The sequence below is a fragment of the Aspergillus flavus genome, chromosome 3 (assembly GCF_009017415.1).
Source record: "Aspergillus flavus chromosome 3, complete sequence".
NCBI lineage: Eukaryota > Fungi > Ascomycota > Eurotiomycetes > Eurotiales > Aspergillaceae > Aspergillus > Aspergillus flavus.
In genome coordinates, this window is record NC_092407.1 from 1,608,569 (window position 1) to 1,631,803 (window position 23,235).

A 23,235-nucleotide genomic window follows, 5' to 3' on the forward strand; every position below is an offset into this window, starting at 1 on the left:
ATGTGAGAAAAGACAGGGTGAGTTTAACTTCATTCGTTGGGTATCAACCCTCTGTTCATCATGCACACCCTCCTTCTCGTATTGGCGAATTCCCGATCGATCTACTTCCAAGCTGTTGGGCTGTTGGGAACACAGCAAGTTTTATGCCTGTTTCCAGAGCACCCGTAATGTATAAAGGACCCCTTCGCCCACCCTATGAACAAGGTCAACTTATAGCTCATACACAACAATTTTAATCTGCCTAGAAAACATTCTTGGACGTCCTTGATATACATCCGTATCTCGCTATGGAAGAACCGACCTACGATCCGAGGTATGTACATCTACATTGGCATGGCAGAACACACCTACAAAAACATTTACTAATATGTACAACACCAGCCGTCCTCTTGCGACTACCACACTCGTCTACCAATACAAGCTGGTCAACTGCCCTGGAAAGTCTACTGTGGGCCTGCTCGTCGAGTACCCTCCAGATGGAGCCACGCCTCCTCACCGGCATGGAGGAGCCTCCGTGTCTGCGTATGTGATCAAGGGTTCCGTGTTGAACAAAATGAACAACGACCCGATGAAGGTGGTCGAGCAGGGCGGATCGTGGTATGAGGCTCCAGGGTGCCATCATCGGATTAGCGCCAACGCCAGCAAGACTGAGCCAGCGGCGTTTTTTGTGAACTTCGTTCTCGATACTGAGACGCTGGAGCGAGAGGGACCAGCTGTTCTGGTGCAGTACGATGAGGAGTATAAGGAGATTGTCGCCCAGAAGATGAAGGCATGATATTGCTGAGCCTTGTTAGGTTTGGTATTGACGGTGGAGTTACCAGTATACTCTTCAGCTTATATGTGTGCATACCTCATGTCAATAAATGAAACTCAAGTTGATGGTTAAACATTCGAATTGCTCGTTGATTAGGGAACCTTTCTGGTCAGTGATGTATTCCAAGCTGTAAATCTTAGCTCAGAAAATGGATCATTAAACTTGTTGTTCCGATCAGATAGCCCCAGTAGTGTGTTGAATATGTTCTATACAAGGTCAGAAAAAGTCGTCAGTATTAAAACAAGGGACTGTCTTCGAGAAAACACTTATTACCAGTCTCCCAGCTACAACACTTGGTCTTGATCGCACACTAGCTTTCCCTGACCTCCGTTTGACAGTGAATCTCACGCCAATTCAACAGATTTATGCTACTTCTTACATACGATTGGCTATCTGCAAGGCTATTCGCATTGTATAGCTATTATATTCCTATGAGAATCGCTATTCGAAAGTTCAGAGAATATTTTCTGAGTGAATATAAGCTGTGAAACAGCAAAGCTTGATGGCGATAAGCGAAATCAAAGTTGATTTCCTTGGCACAAAACGTCCTATCGTGTGCCAATGGGTAACTGCGAGATAGAACAACTCAGTATGTGACGTAAGTTTAGGGATACTTGCTAGATTTGAGACATCACAATGTAAACTATCGGTGCAGTTACGGGGCACATTAGAGCGGTCTTAGGATCAGGTAGCCTTGCAAGACGCATAACTACGTGTAACCGGTGGTCATAGCTTGTGTGTTCGTATTGATTTATAATTAGATGACGAGTACCGATCAAGATTCTAGAAAAGATATATCAGGTTTGAAGACCTCGGTATAGGATCGATCGACAATGATAGGGCACCCAAAGCGTAAGCATATTGAACACATCTCCCAGTTTACGCACTCGTGAGCAGACATCAATTCATGTGGACAGTTCCAAACCGAACTGATGGCAAGTTGTCTCGTGGTCCCATAAGCAATCCTCCTTCCGTCAACTTCTGCGTCGGATGAAGAGGGCTTGCATCTGAGATAAGTTTCGAGTTCAGGATCTGCAGATCTCGATCGCTGACAACGACCAATTGCATATGTTTGGGTCAGATTCGTAGCATAAATAGCTCACGTGTTGACCATATTTTGGTGTGCGACGCATTGCATGTGTACCTGAAATTTCTCCACGAAAACTGGACGGCTCCAGAGTGGAGAAAAGTCCCCTCCGAGCGGTATTTGATTCCGCCCGACGGTCGGGGTTCAGCCAGTGTCATGGCAAAGGTTCTGCGTGGGTACCCTATATGGCATGGACAATATTCCGCAGATGATAGATCCGAGCCCAAGTGAATTGGCTGATATGCAGGACACACCGACCGGCTCCAGGCCATTCTCTTTTCCGCGAGAATTGTCTATCATGGCCGAGTCGAGAAGGTGTGATGATTTATTAGCGGTGCCAAGCAAGGAAATTTGCGCGCTCCCCACCGGTAGCGTCGCATTCAGTGGAGGAGGAAATACGAAGTGCAGTACGCGAAAGAATTGCTTCTTGGCAGGTGGAACAGTGGCAAGTCACGGGCTGAGCACGTGTCCAGGGCGATTCATCGAACCAACTGGGTTTGGTAGGAGCCATGATCCACTTTCGACGAATTCGTCATCTTTTCCAGACCCTAACCCTCCTATACATAAATCCGTTGGGCCTGGGCGCCAAGATGCGCTCCGGTCCTCTTCCAATGACTGTCCTCCTGCATGTCTAGGCATGGCACGTCCTGAATTCAGTCGAAGGCTAAAAATCGGATCCCCATCATATTGGCCCAGTTCACCGTAGTCTCGTTAGAAATGACTTAAAAAGTCCCAGTCTCCTCCCCCCTCCGTAGATAATCGAACTCTCAGTATCGATCGTTTCGAGATCTGACCTCCAGTAAACACGTCTGCATAGGGGTCCATCAAAGCTTCCTCTCCCATGACGGGCGAAAAGAACACTGGCTCTGGGTCAGGAGACTCTCCATTGAGTCAACCGGCCCATGCTCTTCCTTACGATGTCGTGATTAGAGAACTCGGCACCAGACTCGATGAGGGTTTGAGCACCGACGAGGCGAAACAACGTCTTCAACAGTATGGCCCCAACAAGCTAGAGGAAGGCGAAGGGGTCTCTGTCATCAAAATCCTCATCCGCCAGGTCGCCAACGCAATGATGCTAGTTAAGGGACCCACTTTCCTTTGTCATGATCCCCCCTTCGTTATACAAGAGCTCCCAGAGTCTGATCCAATTCGTCGTTGTAGGTCCTGATACTGGCCATGGCGGTCAGTTTCGGTATCAAGTCATGGATTGAAGGCGGGTTCATCTCCGCCGTGATCGTGTTGAACATCGTCGTCGGCTTCTTTCAGGAGTATGCCGCCGAGAAGACCATGGAATCTTTGCATTCGCTGAGTTCGCCTACCGGTACGGTCTCCCGAGACGGTCAGACCTTCTCGGTTCCCTCCGTGGAGATCGTCCCTGGTGATATGGTTGAATTGCGAACAGGTGATACAGTTCCGGCAGATATCAGGTAGGTCCTCCGTGCATACTGTTTGTAAGTTCAATATCAGCTAACAGCAAATCCTACCAGATTGGTTGAAGCCGTGAACTTCGAGACGGATGAAGCCCTCCTCACGGGAGAGTCTCTTCCCGTCCAGAAGGAATACGACTCCACTTTCAAAGAGGACACTGGCCCCGGTGACCGTCTGAACATTGCCTATAGCTCCAGCACGGTCACCCGCGGCCGTGCCCGAGGTGTAGTTATCGGTACCGGTATGTCCACTGAAATTGGTTCTATTGCTGCCGCGCTACGGGCCAGCAACAGTAAGAAGCGTCCAGTGAAGCGTGGTCCCAACGGAGAGACCAAGAAGCGGTGGTATGTCCAGGCGTGGACTCTTACTGGAACTGACGCTGTTGGTCGCTTTCTTGGTGTCAATGTTGGAACTCCGCTGCAGAGAAAGCTGTCGAAACTGGCTATACTTCTGTTTGGAGTCGCCGTGCTCTTCGCGATCGTTGTAATGGCTGCCAATCTCTTCAGTGACAACAACGAAGTCATCTTGTATGCGGTCGGAACCGGTCTTAGTATGATTCCCGCATGCTTGGTGGTCGTTCTTACCATCACCATGGCTGTGGGTACGAAGCGTATGGTTGAACGGAATGTTATTGTTCGCAAGCTAGACTCTCTCGAGGCCCTCGGTGCAGTGACGGACATCTGTTCTGATAAGACGGGCACCTTGACTCAGGGCAAGATGGTTGTCAAAAAAGCTTGGATTCCCTCGAAAGGCACATACTCCGTTGGCACATCCAACGAACCCTTTAATCCCACCGTTGGTGATGTGACATTCACTCCGGTGTCTCCTGCGCACTTTGACGATGAAAAAGAAGGTGAACCTGCGGCGAAGCCCGAGGACCTCATCCCGGGGAACCGTCAGTTGGAGGACTTCCTGGATGTGGCATCCATGGCGAACTTGTCTCATGTCTATAAATCCGACGAAGGGGAGTGGCGCGCTCGTGGTGAACCGACCGAAATCGCCATTGAAGTATTTGCTTCGAGGTTCAATTGGAATCGCGATCGATGGACTAAAGGTGAAGGCGCCGTGTGGCACCAGAATGCAGAGTTCCCCTTCGATTCCACTGTTAAGAAGATGTCTGTCATCTTCACCAAGGTCACTCCGCAAGAGGAACGCTCTATGGTTTTCACCAAGGGCGCTGTCGAGCGCATCATCGATGCATGCACGACTATCATCTGGGATCAAGACTCGTCTACACCCGTGCCCATGACCGATAGCCACCGTACCTCGATTCTTGATAACATGGAAGAGCTCGCCAAACTTGGTCTTCGCGTATTGGCCTTGGCTCACCGGCCGTACAAAGAAGAAAGCCGTCTGCTCGAAGATTCCGATCTCAACCGTGACGACGTCGAAAAGGATCTCTGCTTCCTCGGACTGATCGGTCTGTATGATCCTCCGCGCCCAGAAACGGCAGCTTCTATCGCAGCTTGCTACCGTGCCGGGATTGAAGTGCACATGGTAACGGGAGACCACCCGGGCACCGCCAAAGCCATCGCACAGCAAGTGGGAATCCTCCCTGCGGATCTCAGCACAGTGGCAGCCGACGTGGCTGACGCCATGGTCATGACTGCCGGTCAATTCGACAAACTCACCGACGACGAAGTAGACGCTCTTCCCACCCTGCCTCTCGTCATCGCACGCTGCGCTCCCCAGACCAAGGTCCGCATGATTGACGCACTCCACCGCCGTGGACGCTTCGCCGCCATGACTGGCGACGGCGTCAACGATTCCCCGTCTCTCAAGCACGCAGATGTCGGCATCGCCATGGGCCAAGCCGGCTCCGACGTCGCCAAAGACGCCTCAGACATCATCCTCACAGACGACAACTTTGCCTCGATCCTCAACGCCGTCGAAGAAGGCCGGCGCATCTTCGACAACATCCAAAAATTCGTCCTCCACCTGCTCTCCGAGAACATCGCCCAAGCCTGCACCCTGCTCATCGGTCTCGCCTTCCAAGACCTGGACGGCCGCTCCGTCTTCCCCCTCTCCCCTGTCGAAATCATCTGGATCATCATGATCACCTCCGGCATGCCCGACATGGGTCTGGGCATGGAAGTCGCCGCCCCAGACATCATGGACCGGCCCCCACAAGACAAAGCCGGCATCTTCACCTGGGAAGTCATAATCGACATCCTCGTCTACGGCCTCTGGACAGCCGCCCTCTGCCTCTCAGCCTTCTCAATCCGCATGTGGGGCTTCGGCGACGGCAACCTCGCCCGCGGCTGCAACAGAGAATGGTCCGAAGAGTGCGATCTCGTCTTCCGCGCCCGCGCCACCACCTTCGTCTGCCTAACCTGGTTCGCCCTCTTCCTCGCCTGGGAAATGGTCAACATGCGCCGCTCCTTCTTCCGCATGCAGCCCAAATCCAAGCGCTACTTCACGCAATGGATGTACGATGTCTGGCGTAACCCGTTCCTCTTCTGGTCCATCATGGCCGGCTTCGTCACGACCTTCCCGATCCTGTATATCCCCGTCATTAACAAGATCGTCTTCAAACATACCGGCATCTCGTGGGAATGGGGCATCGTCTTCGTCGAAGCTATCCTTTTCTTCATGGGCGTTGAGGCTTGGAAATGGGCTAAGCGCGTCTTCTTCCGTAGACGTGCTAGGGGCCAGCATTCCCTGGCCCAGGCTAATGCTACCCAGATGCCTTAACATTTGCTTTCCCTGGTCTCGCATTCATTGTGGCCAGGGAACCTTCCATCACTGGGTTTATGTGCGCGGTATACGGGTTTCGACTTATTGGTTTTGTGGACATTTTTGATAGTAGTAGATGTGGCTTTGAAAGGAGGTGGATGGGACTGGGGATGTTGTTTTGCTTTTGCTTTTGCTTTTGCCTTTGATTTTGCTTTTGTTCTTGCTCTAGTTTTTGTTTTAGGTTGTTGTGCTTGTGGGAACAGTGTATCTGTACCCCACGGACAGAATCTAGTAGGTAGATTTGTAGTCACAGTAGGTAGTTTAGGAAAAGAATGCCACTTCGTAAAGGGTTCTGGGATTCATGTATGAATTGTCTACTAGCCCCTCCCGAATGCGGTATTTGTTTACTGGATGGTTTTATTCCCTCGTATATGCCTCGTATACGTAATTGGGCCGTGCGATTGGCCGGTCTGTTATTAGCTTCGAGTAAATTATCTATATTTATGTCTAAGCCTCGTTGTAAGTACACTGCACTGTACATGAACGCCATAAATCACCGAAATCGAGTGTAAGGTCTTCGCTGGTGACGGAATAACGCCTAGCCGAGGATTAGATGGAGATCGACATCGATCACTGAAGTAGTCCTTCCGAAGAACGGACCGAGGTAACGGACTTTGGAGTGGGGGGGGGCTGCCTTTGTAAGGGTTGACATTTGGTGAGATCTGATAGTATCAGTGTCATGGAGAAGCCAGGAGAAAACTCTTGGGATGCCGTCGCCTTCCTATGCGAGACTGCTGAAGGAGGAAAGTAACCCAGGATAGTATTTGATATATAATATGTCAATCTCAGACTTTGGGTGTTCAAGGGTGTTTCGCTGGCCGTCTGTAATGAGGGTTTTTCAGTTCCTTGAAGGCCAGAGATATCGGTAGTCAAGATTGACGATAGAGCTGGCCGTTCGCCAAATGGTCCTCAACGACTATTTGGCAACATAGAGCTATAAGCCTGGCTCGGGATCGGATCCTTGTTGTGGTTCTTCGTCCCACTGTCTCTCCACGACCGACTCAATGCAAACATCCCGGGATGCTCCTTGGATCGAGCCCATTACTAAGCCATTGGCAATTAACTTGAGAGCCCGACAACATAGCAACATCCGATGCCAGGGTTCCTAGCACAGGAAAAGACCCGTCTTGAGGATACATATATGGCGTCGGAACAGGGTTGGTATCTATCGTGGTGGTAGGGGTGAAGTTACTGTCAAGTCAGTTTAATGATCAGAATGTAGGAGAAGGGAACCATACTCTAACCAAGGGAACGAATCGACTAAAACTTGATTCGTGTCTACCACTGGATCCGCTGCCAATACTGCCTGTTTAGCCACCTTCATTAAATCCATACTTAGAACTTTTCCAACGGTGTATCCTGTATGCTCAATATCATCTAAGCATCTAATGCCCTGCTCCACCACGGCGAATGTTTCATGGGCCTTGTCCGGTTCTGTTCCCAAGTTCAACACGTCGTAGAGTAATGTCATGATAGCCGAGACCATGTACGAAGCTAGCGCTCCGTCATATCGGATATCGGGAAACCTCCGGAAATAGACGTCGTGGGCCAAACTGATCAAATTGCGTGCTGCCGCCGTCGAGTTGTCGATGCATTCTTGCAAACGAATACAACCTGCAGCGACCCGCTGCGCTTCGCTCGTGGATGTGAAGAAGGTCGTTAGGACCAGGGCCGGTCGGTATAGAAGCATCCGCACGACATTGTAGGCGAATCCCAGACTCAGGCGCTGAATTTCTTGCCAGTCTTCGCCAACAGGTACGGACTCATCAAAGAAGTGCAAGTATTCTGGCAAACACCGGGTGGTAGCTTGCAAGGCCGCATCGTATTCAAGGAGAGTCTGTTCCACCTTGGCCGTATCTGCAAGACTTTTGATGCTAGCAGGAGAGTAAACGTCCACGGAGATGTGGTCGGCCAGTTTGGCAATGTCGGCCATAACCCTTGTCCATGTGCATTCAACTGCCGGTGGATGAAAAGGCTCATCCTTGTAACACGGGATATCTTCGGGATACGCGGTATCAATCTGGTTGTCGGACAACGAGGAAGGTCGGCCCATATACACGGACGATAACCGCTCGAAAACATACATAATCCAGAAGGTATGACGTAACCGGTGCAAATGTGGTTCGCGACCGCAAGTCACTTGGGATCGATGGAGACCTAAGACCATAGCAGTTCTTGTAGCATGGCCCAGGTACAGATAAGCATCATTCTGCCGCATGAGTTGCAACGAGTACATGGCCTGGGATGTTAACATAATTCTATACAAAGGAAGTTTAAATTATGCGTACCTTCAATAACATTAAATTTACCCCCTTGACACTCGGTTCCTGCATGAAGATAGAGCCTTCGGACACTCGACTCGAAAAGTATTCGGCCCATTCATCCGCTCGGTTTTCTTGCTCACTTTTCTTCAGCCTGATAACACGGGCCCCTAGAGCCAAGACCATGAATAGGATTTCTTGGTTCTTCACCGGTCGACCTCGTATCGGAGTTTCCCACATCTGCTTCCAAGAATCGATAATCTCAGTATACACAAGCACCGGCATCTGCGGGTGGACGATTCTAAAGTATGCTTCAATGAATACATCCCCTAGAGCTTGAGGAAGGAATGCCTCCGCCGCCAACCGTGACCGGCGCAGGTCTCCATCAGCATCAGCCGTGAACATAAACCTCTCCACGCCCCATTTTAGTAAGCCATCTGGAACTGGCCCCGTGCGACAGTTGAGAAGTGATTCCCTGGAGGGCGATTTTTGAATTCGTTGATAGATTCTTTGCAGGAAGGCGCAACCAGATGACGGGCCTGAACATGATCAGCATGGCTCAAGCTCTCCAAGATACATAAGCCACCCTCACCGTAGAATTGGAAATTTCCTGTCTCGGGATTGGATACTCCAATGCCGGCTCTCAGCTCGTACTGCCTCTTGTAGTGGGCCGGATCGTCAACGAGGCGAATATTCGGACACTCTCCAGGCACCGCTGGAGACTGTGGGGCTGGTAGTAACGTTGCTGGAGTACGGGGTTGTTCTCTGTTTTGGCGACTTTTTCTGTTACGTATGCTGCCCGTCCGATAGACGCATCTTTGAGGATTTCGGGAGCAGGCGTTGCATGGCTGTTCGCCGTTACACTTAATTTTCCGCGAACGACAGTGTTCGCAGGCTCGAGGCACACGCTCCCTTGGGGAAGGAGTCATTGTGAAAGAGCATAGAACCACACCGATAAGCCGGTGTGGTTGTCTGCAGTGCTGGAATGAAAGTGATAGTTCTGTGCTTTCTAATCAAATGCCTTGTATGCACATCGGGATATCATTGAACCGGTCCACCACATATTTCGAACCTCACAATCATTGGTCAGATTGAAAAAGCGATATCTTGGCTTCTGATATCGACCACCGGATCGACTTCTTCTTTGGTGGTATATTGCCAAGAAAACCACCAGTCTCTGGAATTGACCTTAGTAATATACCAAGATATGGGACAAAGAGAACGGCCAACTCACCAGGGTTACTCAATTAGGACATAGTCTCTATGAGCCGAGGAAGGCAAGTAGTTGGAGTAGACAAGGTGGAGAAGAAGCGATGGAACTAGCTTATGAACCGATGGATTAGTAATCGGTCGATTTGTCATCAACTTGCCGCACTCTCTTTGTTCCAGTGACCAAACAAGACAAGACAATATATACTTCGGACTGGGCCGATGAGATTCTTACATATTGTTCCACAGTGTCCAAAGTCAAACCCTAGCCCCCAATGCCCCTCCTTTTCTCTACCCGTAATAAATTCTTCCCCTCACTTTTCCCAATGATCCTCACTCACTACTACACTTGACACTCTCATAATGTCCCAGAAAGCAGTTGTTTACACGGCTCCCAAACAGGTATCCCTCGTGTCGGACCGTTCTCTACCTAAGCTTCGCGATGACTACATCCTGATTAAAACGGTCAGCGTAGCATTGAACCCCACCGATTGGAAGCATGTTGAGTGGGATCTCGGGGCCACTGGATGTCTCGCCGGATGTGACTACTCCGGGATTGTTGAGGAAGTAGGCAAGGACGTCAAGAAATCTTTTCGCAAAGGTGATCGAATTTGCGGCGTTACCCATGGCGCGAATGTTTTGGAGCTGGAGGACGGTGCCTTCGCCGAGTATATAGTTGCAAAGGGTGATCTCCAGATGCACATACCCGACTCGCTGAGCTTCCAAGAGGCTGCCACTTTGGGCGTCGGCATTACCACAGTTGGCCAAGGACTCTATCAAAGTCTGAAATTGGCCTTACCAACTGAGCCCATTTCCCAGCCGGAACCGGTCTTGATTTACGGCGGCTCTACTGCCACCGGCTCTCTGGCGATTCAATATGCCAAGCTTTCGGGCTACAATGTCATTACTACCTGCTCGCCTCACAACTTCGACTTTGTCAACAAGCTCGGCGCAGATGCTGTATATGACTACCGGGATCCCAATTCCGCCGCGGCTATCCGCGAGGCTACCAACGATAATCTGAGACTGGCCTTTGACACTATCTCTCTGGATGACAGCGCGAAGTTTTGCGACAATGCTCTTTCAACCAAGGGTGGAGAGTACAGCAATTTGCTGGACAGCAAGATCGAACGTGAGAATGTCAACGATCGCGCTACCCTGGGCTATACCGCTGTTGGAGAGCCACTTCAGTTCGGCGACCTCCAGATTCCTGCGATACCCGAAGACAGAGAGTTCGCCGAGATGTTCTGGAAACTCTCCGAGCCCTTGATTGCACAGGGTAAGGTCAAGGTGCATCCAATTAAGGTTTGCGCCGATGGATTGAAGGGCGTGCTGGAGGGAATGCAATTGCTGAAGGAGGACAAGGTTAGTGGGCAGAAATTGGTGTATAATGTGGCTGAAACTCCTTGATTTCAATGCGGAAAGCTCTTATGCTTGGAGTCCGAAACCTCTTTGTTTGTTACTATCTATTCCATACTGTCCACGAAAGATTCATCTTGACACAAAGCCATCAACTAGAACTGTCTGTATCCACTCAGTATTGCAGTACAACTCCCATACTTTCTAGCAATAGATCACCCGTTCCACAAACAGTGAAGGCACAATGTCATTCCCAACAATGCCGACAATTGCATGGTAAAACAGTGACAGATGACGATATCTTCCAATGAATGCAGGAAAAGTTCCAGAGAATGTTTGGCCTGTCTTCACTATTCAAAAAAATATATATGAGCGTTTCCCACTATGGCACGCCGTGTGAATACGTCGCCATTCTTTGTTCCTTGATATCCTTTGTGAAGCTCTGAAATCCTTTGTATAGGCTTGTCTATATAAAGGGCGCTATCTCCCTACCGATCGCTTCTAGATAGGTGATACAGTCAACCATTCCTCGATGTTTTTATATTATTGATTCCATTTTCTGCTCTCTTAGAGGGCAAGGCAGTGCTCCCTCTACTCTGCTACAAAGAATTTCTCTTCCTGCAATGCTGGCCTCAACCCGACATCCAGACAATTAGCCGTGATGACAACGAAAATGCTTAAGTTAACCAAGTGAAAGTAATTGCTCTGGCAAAGCCGTATCCTTTATTTTCTCCGGCAGCGTGGCCGCTCAAGCCAAGTACACGAGCTCTACCCAGAGTGGGTACAAGTCCCGAGATTAAAGAATTTCTTCAAGTTGAGATGGGTCAGAATAGAGTTCTGTGCCCCCTGGGACTTTGGGATGTTTAAAATCCCTACCCAGTATCAGCAGAGTCTCCTGGATACTGGAATAGACCATGACGCTCATTTCGATATCGACTTTTACTCATATGATGTCAAGAGCAGCGGGAAATGGAATTCCTTATGCCCCTGCAGATCACGCAGTATATTCGAAAAGGTCGATGAATTCTTGTGGGACTGACACCCGCATCTGCTTCTGCAAGGCACCCTGGTCAATAGGATACTTACACAAATGTTCATCATTTATCCCGCGAGCTGGTTGATCAGGCGGATATTAAAGCAAGCTCAGCAAAAGCCGAAGCCGAGAATAGGACCCAAGATCATGACGAAGATGTGAACCAGGATGTTTTGGAAAGCACAAGCGTACCATACCATTCTGTTGTATCATTCATGAGCTTGATGAATTGGCTACTGGCTACAACTTGGAAGGAACAACGGCATTCTTGACCCATCAAGTCGCGCTAGGAAGCTGTGATTATCAGCTTGATAAGAATGTTAAGGATTTAAGGATCTATACATCACATTCGCCCTTGGTGATAGCTCTCTGTACTGCTAAACCTTCCCCTACCCTTGTCGACAAACGTTGCATCCCCACTGTCAAACCTCAAACAATGCGAACTCATGAAAGTGTTAGAGGTGGTTAGTCTACAGCATGGCTACCAGGAGATAGTTCCACCTTATATATACCTGCCCCTGGCTCTTACTTTATGCCGCCTCTTACCATCTGCAAATCTATCGATGCAACTGTGCATCAGCATGAGACATACGTTATATAGTTGTCCCGCTGCTGAAACATCATAGAGCTTTCGGACTATCTCCACTTCTCTAGTGTGGCAGCCTCCAAGCCATCGGTCTTGTCGAGGATGGATTCAACAGTGGTTGCACACAAGTGATATGCGCTGCTGAGAATGGGCATGAGAGTGCTGTTAGACTACTGCTCGAGAAGGGTGCTGATCTCGACCTCACGATTTTGATCTTGGTATCTCAATTGTCCAATCTCCAAAATGCCCTGTGGAATCACGTAGAGGGCCAAAAGGATCGCCCACATATATTTGCCGGACCTTACTATTGGGACAAACAGAGCCAAGTCCCATGCTTTGCATCCCAAAACCTACAACTCCAAAGAGCTCAACCTGTTCCGGAATATACTCCAGAGTCTGTGCAATGCCCTCAAGGCTGCTTCCTGTATGGACTACCGAGTGGGGCAATAATATCGATAACCAGCAGACCGGGATGACAGTCTACCTTAGATATAGAATGGACATCCTACATGACGAGTTTCAATGCCTCACAAAACTTCCACAGCATATTCTGTACAGTATGAGGAACAAGGACTTTTGCAATCAAGCACAAGACCACGAAACAGCTACCGTATATGAGGGCAAAGAAATTGGACACATGGCCCAAAGGAATTCGACAGCGAATCGCGGAAGAAGCGCAACCAGATTTGGAACAAGATCTAACCGGAATTATTAAGCTGGAGTTCAACCTGCCACAATCCCGGTTATATAATGGGGTAGGCAGTAGACTTTTGCGAGCGAATTCGAACTCATAATAGTTCTCATCGGCTGCTTCATGATACATCGCTCCGCTATCATGCTGGATTAGACAGGTGATATGGAATCGAAATGTGGGAGGCAACCAAACAGGCTATTCGGCATCTCAGATCCTACGAACACACAAACCGACTGCTATTTGAAGAAGCTTTTGGTCTAGACTGTGGGAAGGCAAATGCCAGATTGCTTTCATTGCTCAATTTCAATAAACCCAGGTGGAGCCAAGGTTCATATCTACGTCGAGATGAAGCTCAACTTGAAAGTGATAGAAGAAAGCATAGTACTGCGCGGCACCCAGACTTCTACACGTCTTGAACGAGAGTGAGTGCGACGTCGATGAAGTGTCGTTCGGGCGGCGGGAGATACATTTGGGCTTTCGAGGCACTACCGTCATAAATAACGCATTGGCTGCCTACGTTCAACCCACCCTGTGGCATCAAGGTATGGTCGCCCAAGGGGACGTTACTATGGCGGCAGGCCACACTGATTACTCCAAGGCCCGTCGGACATGGCCACTAGTCTCTGCTCTTTGGCCACCAGCAGCCACACATTATTGAATAACAACAGTCCCTTTAATGAGATGTATGACCTCCATTTCCTGATCTACAAGGTATACCTTCCCAGATCGTTGGCACCTCAGATTTTCCGAATCATATACGACGAAAACCACCAAAGTTACGAAAAATGCGCTCCTCGGCTACAAGAGTTATTGATCTACAAAAGATAAGAACTCCTTCAAGATTACATAGCAAGATGTCCAGTCTGCTTGCAGAACAAGCTGCGCAAGCACCGTCTGTATGGGTCATTACAAACGTTTATTCATGAACCAGAACCGTTCCACACCACGACTAACCACCCCCTTACGCTCTAGTAGGTGGGTATATTCGTGGCCACCCTCTCATTACTACTTGCTGTACTCCACAGTACAATTATCAATGTCGTATGCGGCTCTGCGGCCCTTGAGCTCGTCTATTAACGTACACTACCCAGACAATGGCGCCACTTTCTAAGAGTAAATCGTACACCGATCTGATCACGAGCATGGGAGTGGGCGACAGTGAACCCGACGAAGAGCGGATCCTGACTACCCTGGCACGGCATATGGCAAAGGTGGGCGTGTTCGAATCTGGCTTGACCAAGCATATGAATCAGGTCCGTTGAAACATACGATATCGGAGGATATAACGTCCTACCCCGAATTTCTTCGAACCTATTTCAATAGCAATAAGGCAGAATGCTTGCTTGATCTCCTTAGCCTCGCAGTTCTAAAAAAGACAACTCTTAAGCAATAGCACCATGAAAGAACGGGCGTGCAACATCATCAGGCAGCCTTCCGACTGCAACAAAATCTCTGCTTCTTACGATTCAACGCGAGGGGGAAGTCCGGAATATTCGGCTTGACTTTTCCGAGGAGTCACGGCGGGTCAAGATATACCTAGAAGACAAACGTCAGGGAAACCAATTACAACGGAGCACAGGAAACGCCGATAATCCTGGTCTGGAATACGACGAATTTCTACACGAAATAAAGAGGTCAATGTTATTCGAGCCGGAGGAAGAGGAAGTTTATTGGTATTCTTCATTCAATGGCAAGGCATCTAATAGCAAGAGAGAACCGTCTTCTATCGTGTTATCTTGGACATTCACCTCTGCGCTGCACCATATAGGATGCCTCGACGGTCAACCGCCAGACCAAGACGCTCCTTATACATTTTATATCCAGCCCAAGCTGGACAGGAATGCAGGTACGCAAGATACATTTACCCCCGAGGACTGTCCCCTACTAAACACAAGTTATCTACAGCTGCTTGAGGGATTGAGGAAAAATCTTCATCTCGTCAGGGTCCGCATGTTGAGATAAAGCTCGGCCAAAAAAAAAGGGATGACACCTATCGTTCTCATTCACAAGTTGTGCGTCAATACTGGAAGACAAAATGAGGCCAAAACGGTCAGACTTTCCAAAGAGGTATACCTACAATGGGAAGATCAGGAATGGTTCGGTCTTCAACGAATCATATTGCCATCCGCCCAGCCTCCCTCCAAGGCCCCAAGCGACGGATCGAAATGCACTATCCCGAGCAGGATCTAGACATTCTTAGGCAGATATTATACTTGCTTCCACGAATTGTCTTCTAGTGTGGTATTTTTTACAGCGAGCATGGCCTGCGATTATGTTCCGGAACCCCTCCTCATCATCACGTCCCTTTAGGCAATTATTGCTAGTCCCCCGCCTGGTGCCGGAGGTAATGGAATCGTGGCCTAAGAATTGCTAGTCTCGGGTCAAGCTCTGTTGCTTATTAGGCTGTCTGGGGATTTCAACCTCGCACTCTAGGATTATTGGGCCGCTGGCCGAACAACTAGAGTTGCCTTGGACGAGTCTAACTGTGCTGGGTCGCGAATCCCCACTGGGACCGGTACGCTGATCAATAGTAGGGCTAGGGGGCGAGAAGCATTGGTGCTAATTGTGAGAAGATCAACTCATAACAATAAACGGCATGGACGATCAAATCCTAGCTTGCACTATCATGTCTGGGATTCAGCTGACGATATAGAATCGTTATTGTTACGCTTGCAAAACACAGATGAGTCAACAGAGTAAAGCCTGGAAGAGCCTGGACTTTGGGCAGTCATTCCTGACAGAGGAGCTGTCTCTCCTCAGCAAGACAACAACCCTCGTTAAAGCGTTTCTATTTACCGGTCTATATCTGGACAATAATTAAGTGGCTATAGCGGCATGGCCTATTGGATACTTACTTGCGGGTCGGACAGAATAGCCACCAATTCGGTAGTGAGGATAAAAGTGACAGCTACTGCATCAACAAGTTGATGAGCAAAAGCTGCATAGCGACTAGTTTAAACATCGACAACAAAGTCTTTGACAATGCTTCGACTAATATTTTCCGTTATTTGTGCCAGCTGGCAAACAAACTGAATGACGGAAAAGACCACTGTTCCAGGTCTCACGGTACTGTCGAGATTCGCTCGAGAATGGCCTAATACGAACAACTCGCCCTTTGGCCTTGATTGGGGTCTGAATGTCATGTCACCGCTTGTACAGGGTAACATAGCTTTTACTAAAGAACTTCGTGTAAGAGCGAACATCGGTCCGAGTAAATCCTCAGACAACCAGATAAAGCACTGGGCAGTTTTCAATCCAACCGCCAAAAGTCGTTGGTCGGTTAAAAGCAAAGGGCCTGTTTTTAAGAGAGATTTCAACAAGGCCCTCGATTGCTCGGTATTACATGGAATGATGTTTTCTGCCTGTGTTCGCACATAACGGGGGAGCATTGCCCTGAAGGCTATAAAAAAAATAGTATTATCTATTTATTTCTCTGCCCCTGCGAGCTATTAAGCCCATTGAGAAAGATATTGAAGGCGTCTATCGGAAAAAACCAAAGCTCACCGACACTATGAGCTTCCTACTCAAGGACGATCACGATAATACGCCAGAGAAACCCTAAGAATACACCTTCCCCTAAACTAAGAAGGGAAGATGGAGGTGTTGGCAGAAAAGGACCATGGGTTTAAGTCCCTCGAGGAGGTGGTATCCAATTACGATGGAAGTAGCGGCTCGAAAGCTTTCCGTCAACGAGGTGACATTGAGATGTTGGATGAAAGATGAGAACCAGATAGTCGCCATGCCCTCTGGATCTAAAAGAGCCGATAAATATCCCCGGGTTTGGGCAGAGACAGTAGCAGTTCGTTCGGGTACTGAATAAACTGCTGCTAGTCTGGATAAACAAATAGCGACATCCATCAGGCAAATCTAGAGATTTAGCAGGTTATGGCTCGGCAATACTATACTGGACACGCTTGCATGTTTACATTTTGCTATATTACTTCCTTTCGGGTCCTGTGCTCCCTGTGCAGCTGTGGACAATGCTTCCAGCAGATCCGTGACTCATGTGAGGTCGAAAGATACTCCTCCTCACTTGGCTCGAAGTCTCCCTATACGCCCTGTGACTCCCTCTGGGCCACGGGAGTGTTACCACGAAACTGGGTCCGAGAATCTCGCTCGGCCATTAACTGAAGGAATCAACTACTTTCCACCGCTTGAACCATATCGCTTCCATCAGATGGTAGCATGTCCTACAGCCACCTCGTTCTATCCACTGTTGCTAAGTGATCATACGCCATCACACTCCGAGTTGATAACAGAAGGAAATCTTGTTCCACTTTCTCAACTCTAGGGCATGGCATGTAGTGCAGCTTATACACGCGATGCCAGCTCAGCTTTTCATGGAACAAATTCATGCGCACTTGCAGTCAGTAGATCGTAGAAGGTAACGGATATTTGGAGGTTACCAAGGTAGGAATGGGGAAAAGTCAGCAATGAATAACTTGCTTAGAGCCTGATTATCTCCTGGATAAGTATGGGCGGGAAGAGCAGGTCATCGAAGGCGACAGATCAGTCCTCAAACCGGTGCAAACAAATTGGGCCACAGGGTTCACGGTGCTAATACTGATAATGCCGAGCATTAAAACCGCCGGGAGCCTCGACCAATCCCCAGATGTTGGAGAGGAAGCAGCAAACTGTTATATGCTATGCCCAGAGGCGCAGACAGGCTCCTTAGGACTACGGGGTAGTCCAAGAGTCGAAGAGGACCTTCAGTCATACCCGTGGGGCCTACCAGCACATGCCTTGTTAACAGAAATCAACAAACGATCTGGAAATGGCCAGAACTCAGTACAGTGCCGATAAGAATGTTGTTGAGAAGAATCGAAGAGTGTATTACGAGCAGATAGACAAATCATTGTAAAATTAATGATAACAATGCCTCGACGAGTTCGCAGCTCGGGTAGCTCACAAACGGTCTGTATCTTTTTAAGACAATTAAACGCCCGAGCATTTCATGGTTCGACGTGCCTGGAGGCATATGGGTGTAATCCTGCGAGAAAGCCTCGACGAACCCGGATTTGATATGTTAGTCGCTAGATTCATAGATATTCTTTGGGACAAAAAGGGTCCAGCGTCTTCAATATACTTATCAGCAAAGCTTCTGTCTGGCCACTGTTAGCTTTTCCTGTTCACTAGCATCTTTCCAAGTTAGTAGCTGTTCGTCCTAGAAGTATTTTTCCGACACTTTCTTCTCGAAGTCTCCATTGGAATTTGGGATCGGCTCCAGGTCCAATAATTGATCTAGGGCAGTCGGGTGGGTGAAGGTTCATTGAAGGCAACAAAGCTTCATTGAACTAGATCATTGGGCTTTTGGCTAGGCCATGGTATGTTACTGGCGAAAACTTGATCACCATAGCTCAGATGGATTGGGCTGAAATGTATGTGCGCATTGCGCTTAGATTCATCAATATATGAGACCACATATACACATGCTATCGTTAAGCATAAAACCAGCAAAACATTCATAAAAATCTAAAGACTAAAGCAACATCAGCACATACTCCACTAACACCATCTAACCCACGCACCAAACAAATCCAAGAAGTCATACCTCATAAAGACCCATCTATTCATACAAGTAAAGAAGAAAGAAAGGAAAAAGCAAATCACCAATCAAAACTCCCAGGCATACACCCCCCTTTCCCCCGAATCCCACCCTCCCCATCCTTCCGATCACCTTCCTTCTTCTCCACAGCACCCTCCCCCCAACGCTCCCTCCAACACGCCAATTCCTCTCTCCACAGATCATTCACGCACGGATCACACGAACTGCCACAGCACTCGCCCAGACCCGGCGGCGGCGGCGGATCATCATGCCCCCGATCCGCAGCGCGGATAAGCTGCTTCGTGCGCGTGCCCGTCAATCTCTTTGCATTCTTGATCCGGGGCACGTCAGCGGGCTTGTAGAGGGGTTCTGGTGCTGGCGTGGGGAGAGAGGAAATGGGAGATGTGAAGGAGGCGATTAGGTGGGCTGTGAAGCTTGTGCTTGTTTTGGGGGGCGTTGGAGGGTGCGTGGTGGTGGTGGCTGTTGTTGTTGTTGTTGTTGTTGTCATTTTGGTCAGGATGGATCTGGAGGTTGGGTTTGTGCGCTTTTACTCCGTACTGTTCTGGCGTTTTGGGGGTTATAGATGTCTAGATAGTTTACTGGATGGGGAGGTGTGCGATGCCGAGGATTATCGTGCAGGGAAGAATTATATCCCGCTTTATTTTCGTGGATGCCGATTGTGTAGGCTGTCGAGGGAGTTTGACATTGCTACAAGGAGTGGTGAGATGTCTTTTTCGAGGGCGAATATGGCGCTTCGCAATTGTTCCGCCATCGTCTACAATGGATTGTTTCTTGGTGTCCTTCCTCGACGGAGAAATGGAAGTAGGGTTACCACGGCGGACTTGGTCGTCGCAGGAACTCCGACAGCGTCACATGAGGACTTCCTGGCCCGATATCGGTCACGTGGTCGGGCAACTGAAGAGCCCAAAAGGACACGACATCCAAGGGGATAAAAGATAAGAAAATTAGAATAAACACTAATTGACGTTCTAGATGCCATCGTGATTCACCAGTCCAGGAAACCCCTTACCGCACATATCTCTCTCCAAGATACAAACCTCGAAGAAAGGAAAGCGATCATCACAGGGATCGAAGAGAAGCGACGAGTGGACCTGCGTCAATGGGTATGTATCATGGGACAAGGACCATGGCCCTTGGCGCAGCTCTAGTCCGTCATTAGCTCCTGCGCTTCTACCGAGGATCTTGGAGCTATCACGGACATGGTCTGAGCTGTCAGGGCCAACCATTGTTGGGTGTAACACGAAGGGAAAAATTTTTCTTCATGCATAAGTGAATGCAATGGTGTGCTGCAGGTGGCTTTTCGTGTGACTTTATTATGACTCTTGGACTAAAAAGAAATTTCTTTATCGACACTTGGACCTTTGGTCAGCGGTCCGCCTCATCTTTGGTGAGCGGTGACGTTCACGATCCGGATCGAGATCCACAACGGCACAACCAAGTTGTTCAACCCTTTTGTGCAATCTCTGAGGCTGATGTTTCAGTGAGGTCAGTCAGGTCTGGCTGGGTTTTGGCTACGCCCTGGCGGATGCTGCGTTTCATAATTATTCTAATTCTACCCTTTTCTGAGTTCTTTTTGGCTTCTTTGTCCTCTCCTGCCTTGGTGGTCTCACATTCTTTCGACTGATAAATGTCTGATGGGACCCCAACGGGTCAAGGGCAATTGTCCCTGCCACCGCCAGTTATGGCCAACGTGGCCGGGGAAGCTTCTTTTCCCGTTATCCACCGGGAAATGGCATCTTGCGAGCGGTGTACCTCACTGATCTCTACGGCTGGAGAAGCTCACCAGCAAAGCTTTCTCCGGATTTGTAGCTTGTAGCTTGTAGCTCAGATAGCTTGTTTGTAGAAAAAAGCCACGGGACCGATTGCTGCTTGTGGGAAGGGGAACCAAATCGGGGTCCCAATTGCCGCGTCGGTTTGACACACGTCCACGACGACAAAAAGTCCGGGGTAAACAAGAGTACACGTATCTCGTAGCCAGAAAACAGAGAGAGAGCAAGACAGCGCGATATTAATATACAAGGTCGAAATTAAAAGTGGCTCGAAAGTTGGGAGTTTTAGTGGCCATTTTAAACTCTATATGTACAGTGTATTGGGATGATAGATGATGCCGGGAAAGTAGTACATGATATATAAAAAGACCACCACAAGATTACCTCCTAACTGAACGGCGAGAATCCGATCGAAGACCTTTCCATTCAATTTGACCAGTTTGAGAAATTCAAGGAAATTGCATTTGCCTCATATTGCCCTTTCGGATAATTGGTGTTGTTGTTTCAACGATCCGTTTAAACGTACTTGCACATCATAGCAACCATCAGGTCGAACAGACCAATGGCCTCGACGAAGGCGAAACCCAGAATGGCGTAGGAGAAGAGCTGGCCACGGAGGGCAGGGTTGCGGGAGACACCGAGGAGGAGGGCACCGAAGACGAGACCGATACCGATACCGGCACCACCGAGACCAATGGCGGCGGAACCCATACCCATGTTCTGGGAGACCTGGACCATGGCGTCGGCGATCTCAGAGGAGTACTGGCGGCGGGCCTGGACGTTGGCGAAGACCTGGCGAGCGTTGGCCTGGATCATGGAAGGCTGCTGGCGCTTGACGGTCTGGAAGGGGGTCATGGGGATAGCGGTCTTGCGCTGGGTGGTGAAGGTACGCTTGGGGGCAGCGAAGCGAGCGGCCGGGCGGGCAACCTTGGTGGTTGCGGCCATCTGGGAGGCCAGGCGAGAGGCAAAGACACGAGAGGAGGCCATTGTGATGGTGGATTTGGTATGATTTTCTCTGGTGAGAGGAGAAGGTGGAAAAGAATGGGAGGTAGACAGAACTTTTTAGGAGGGAAAAAAGCTGGAGAAGTTGACAACAGAGGCTTTCCGGGACATAAATACTCTCCCGCTAAATTTTCGCTCGTTTTCCCACACACCCGGCCCCCCGTCGGTCTTAGTGCGCTGTTGGGAAAAAGCCCTACTGCGTGTATATCCCTATCTTTCCACGCACATCCTTTGTTGCCCAGGGATGCCTCTGACTGATCGGGTTCGTTCGGGAGGGGGCCAAGGGAGGATTCCTGTGGTACAGCCAATGAATCCTACTGCTGGGTGGCCGCGCAGGTCCGTGGATGGAGCTGGATATGCTGTCGACGAGTCTCCGTTGTGATTTTGCGAAACTGGCATCCACTTGAAGCTCCATTCGGACCCATTGGTATCTACGCCAATTGCCATGGCAATTCCTTAGGTGGCCCCAATTTTTGCCCTTCCGTGCTATCCTACCGAATACAAATACCCTACGGTGTGTCCTATCCCATCCCCCAAGTAACAGTTGCCTGGCTACAAGAAAGAAAAAAAAAAAAAAAAGGCTACGGTATGCTTCACCAGGGGAGGCCAACAAAAAAAAAAAAAGGGCGCGGTCAAACCAAAGAGAATTTTCACCTGCAGTGGATCCCTGCATTCACGGATGGGTCCGATGGACCGGTTCGGATCCACATGGCGCACCTCAATCAACCAATGTGAACCTGCAACCGGCAAGCTAATTTCTGGTCTTTTTCTCGGACTCGAATCAACCGGGCCGAATCGGGCATGCGGCTCCACCACAACCGGAGTTTCCCAGACACAAAATAATCAGAAAAATAAGCAGGATTTTTGGTGACGCTGATGGTTGACCCGAGGAAGACAAGAGCCAACGACTTCGGGTAGAAGGAATTGCGTCTGCCATTGCTGTCAATTGTCGGGTATAGCAGAGTGGTTATAAAAAGCAGGTCACTGGCAGCTTCTTTTTTCCACGGAGAGCAACAAACTGAACTTCCCGAACTAGGGAAACACTAGTCCGGATCTCTAAGGATAAGATGAGCTCACCGACTCTCCTATTGGGATCCATTCTCCCGTTTTAGGAGAACCCGCCACGCTTGGTCGGTTCAGGGCAACAAGACAGGAATGTTTTGCAACCACGCACTTTCCCAACCCCCATTCTGCTCCTGGAGGACTGTGGCCGTCGCATTCCCTTCCGAGGGAAATGTCCCAGGTTATATAGGTTTGGATACATCAGAGAAATCCTTTCTTAGGAGAACCCGACTTGGACGAAAATGCCCCGTCGGTGGATGACCCGAGATTATTGTGCTCGTCAGCACTAATAAAAATAATAAAATAAAACAAAACCTCCCCCTGTAATGAAAAAGCCAAGAATGGAAAACCAGAAAAAAAAAAGAAAAAAATTAATAAAAGAAGAAAATCAAACCGAAAAACCGACAGGTCTCAATAACTGCATCTCCCTTGCTATTATTATTATATTTTTGATTTTCTCTTTTACCCTATCTCGACAATTGATCTGTCCTCAATCCCCTATAAATACTTCTCCCAGAAACCCTGGATTCCATCCCTTGTCTTCCATAGCTACTGAGTAGGCGGCCAAAAAAACCATGTCCTTGACGATCTCAGCCTCCCTGCACCATTACGTAACCCTGAATTAATCT

General features: G+C 49.0%; 10 protein-coding genes across 10 annotated transcripts; 4 read left to right on the forward strand and 6 right to left on the reverse strand.

Moving 5' to 3' along the window:
- Nucleotides 1-13: 13 nt before the first annotated feature.
- F9C07_1389116 (cupin domain protein) lies at nucleotides 14-1,168 on the forward strand. Its single transcript, XM_071508050.1, has 2 exons — nucleotides 14-313; nucleotides 382-1,168. The coding sequence occupies exons 1-2, from the start codon at nucleotides 288-290 to the stop codon at nucleotides 773-775; spliced, it is 420 nt and encodes a 139-aa protein (XP_071364938.1). The 5' UTR covers nucleotides 14-287; the 3' UTR covers nucleotides 776-1,168.
- A 1,574-nt stretch (nucleotides 1,169-2,742) lies between these two features.
- On the forward strand, nucleotides 2,743-6,023 carry F9C07_4739 (putative sodium P-type ATPase; the record flags this gene model as incomplete). Its single annotated transcript, XM_041285246.1, has 3 exons — nucleotides 2,743-2,979; nucleotides 3,063-3,328; nucleotides 3,389-6,023. The coding sequence occupies 3 exons, from the start codon at nucleotides 2,743-2,745 to the stop codon at nucleotides 6,021-6,023; spliced, it is 3,138 nt and encodes a 1,045-aa protein (XP_041144378.1).
- A 1,246-nt stretch (nucleotides 6,024-7,269) lies between these two features.
- F9C07_2104610 (fungal-specific transcription factor domain-containing protein) lies at nucleotides 7,270-9,255 on the reverse strand (the record flags this gene model as incomplete). The annotated part of the gene is made up of 3 exons (XM_071508977.1): nucleotides 7,270-8,304; nucleotides 8,354-8,865; nucleotides 8,919-9,255. The coding sequence occupies 3 exons, from the start codon at nucleotides 9,253-9,255 to the stop codon at nucleotides 7,270-7,272; spliced, it is 1,884 nt and encodes a 627-aa protein (XP_071364939.1).
- Nucleotides 9,256-9,898: 643 nt separating this feature from the next.
- Nucleotides 9,899-10,945, forward strand: F9C07_4741 (putative alcohol dehydrogenase; the record flags this gene model as incomplete). The annotated part of the gene is made up of 1 exon (XM_041285247.1): nucleotides 9,899-10,945. The coding sequence occupies one exon, from the start codon at nucleotides 9,899-9,901 to the stop codon at nucleotides 10,943-10,945; it is 1,047 nt and encodes a 348-aa protein (XP_041144380.1).
- Nucleotides 10,946-13,992: 3,047 nt separating this feature from the next.
- On the forward strand, nucleotides 13,993-15,169 carry F9C07_2104612 (uncharacterized protein; the record flags this gene model as incomplete). The annotated part of the gene is made up of 3 exons (XM_071508978.1): nucleotides 13,993-14,103; nucleotides 14,299-14,460; nucleotides 14,684-15,169. 3 exons carry the CDS (start codon nucleotides 13,993-13,995, stop codon nucleotides 15,167-15,169), a joined length of 759 nt encoding a protein of 252 aa, XP_071364940.1.
- A 3,644-nt stretch (nucleotides 15,170-18,813) lies between these two features.
- On the reverse strand, nucleotides 18,814-19,260 carry F9C07_4744 (uncharacterized protein; the record flags this gene model as incomplete). Its single annotated transcript, XM_041285257.1, has 1 exon — nucleotides 18,814-19,260. The coding sequence occupies one exon, from the start codon at nucleotides 19,258-19,260 to the stop codon at nucleotides 18,814-18,816; it is 447 nt and encodes a 148-aa protein (XP_041144381.1).
- Nucleotides 19,261-19,741: 481 nt separating this feature from the next.
- F9C07_4745 (uncharacterized protein) lies at nucleotides 19,742-19,999 on the reverse strand (the record flags this gene model as incomplete). The annotated part of the gene is made up of 1 exon (XM_071511259.1): nucleotides 19,742-19,999. One exon carries the CDS (start codon nucleotides 19,997-19,999, stop codon nucleotides 19,742-19,744), a length of 258 nt encoding a protein of 85 aa, XP_071364941.1.
- Nucleotides 20,000-20,216: 217 nt separating this feature from the next.
- Nucleotides 20,217-20,838, reverse strand: F9C07_4746 (uncharacterized protein; the record flags this gene model as incomplete). The annotated part of the gene is made up of 3 exons (XM_071511260.1): nucleotides 20,217-20,301; nucleotides 20,557-20,582; nucleotides 20,791-20,838. 3 exons carry the CDS (start codon nucleotides 20,836-20,838, stop codon nucleotides 20,217-20,219), a joined length of 159 nt encoding a protein of 52 aa, XP_071364942.1.
- A 220-nt stretch (nucleotides 20,839-21,058) lies between these two features.
- F9C07_4747 (putative ATP synthase subunit ATP9) lies at nucleotides 21,059-21,529 on the reverse strand (the record flags this gene model as incomplete). Its single annotated transcript, XM_041285258.1, has 1 exon — nucleotides 21,059-21,529. One exon carries the CDS (start codon nucleotides 21,527-21,529, stop codon nucleotides 21,059-21,061), a length of 471 nt encoding a protein of 156 aa, XP_041144382.1.
- Nucleotides 21,530-21,633: 104 nt separating this feature from the next.
- F9C07_1389558 (uncharacterized protein) lies at nucleotides 21,634-22,648 on the reverse strand. Its single transcript, XM_071508052.1, has 2 exons — nucleotides 22,622-22,648; nucleotides 21,634-22,474 (listed from the first exon to the last, which is right to left on the reverse strand). Exon 2 carries the CDS (start codon nucleotides 22,215-22,217, stop codon nucleotides 21,738-21,740), a length of 480 nt encoding a protein of 159 aa, XP_071364943.1. The 5' UTR covers nucleotides 22,218-22,474; nucleotides 22,622-22,648; the 3' UTR covers nucleotides 21,634-21,737.
- Nucleotides 22,649-23,235: the final 587 nt, after the last annotated feature.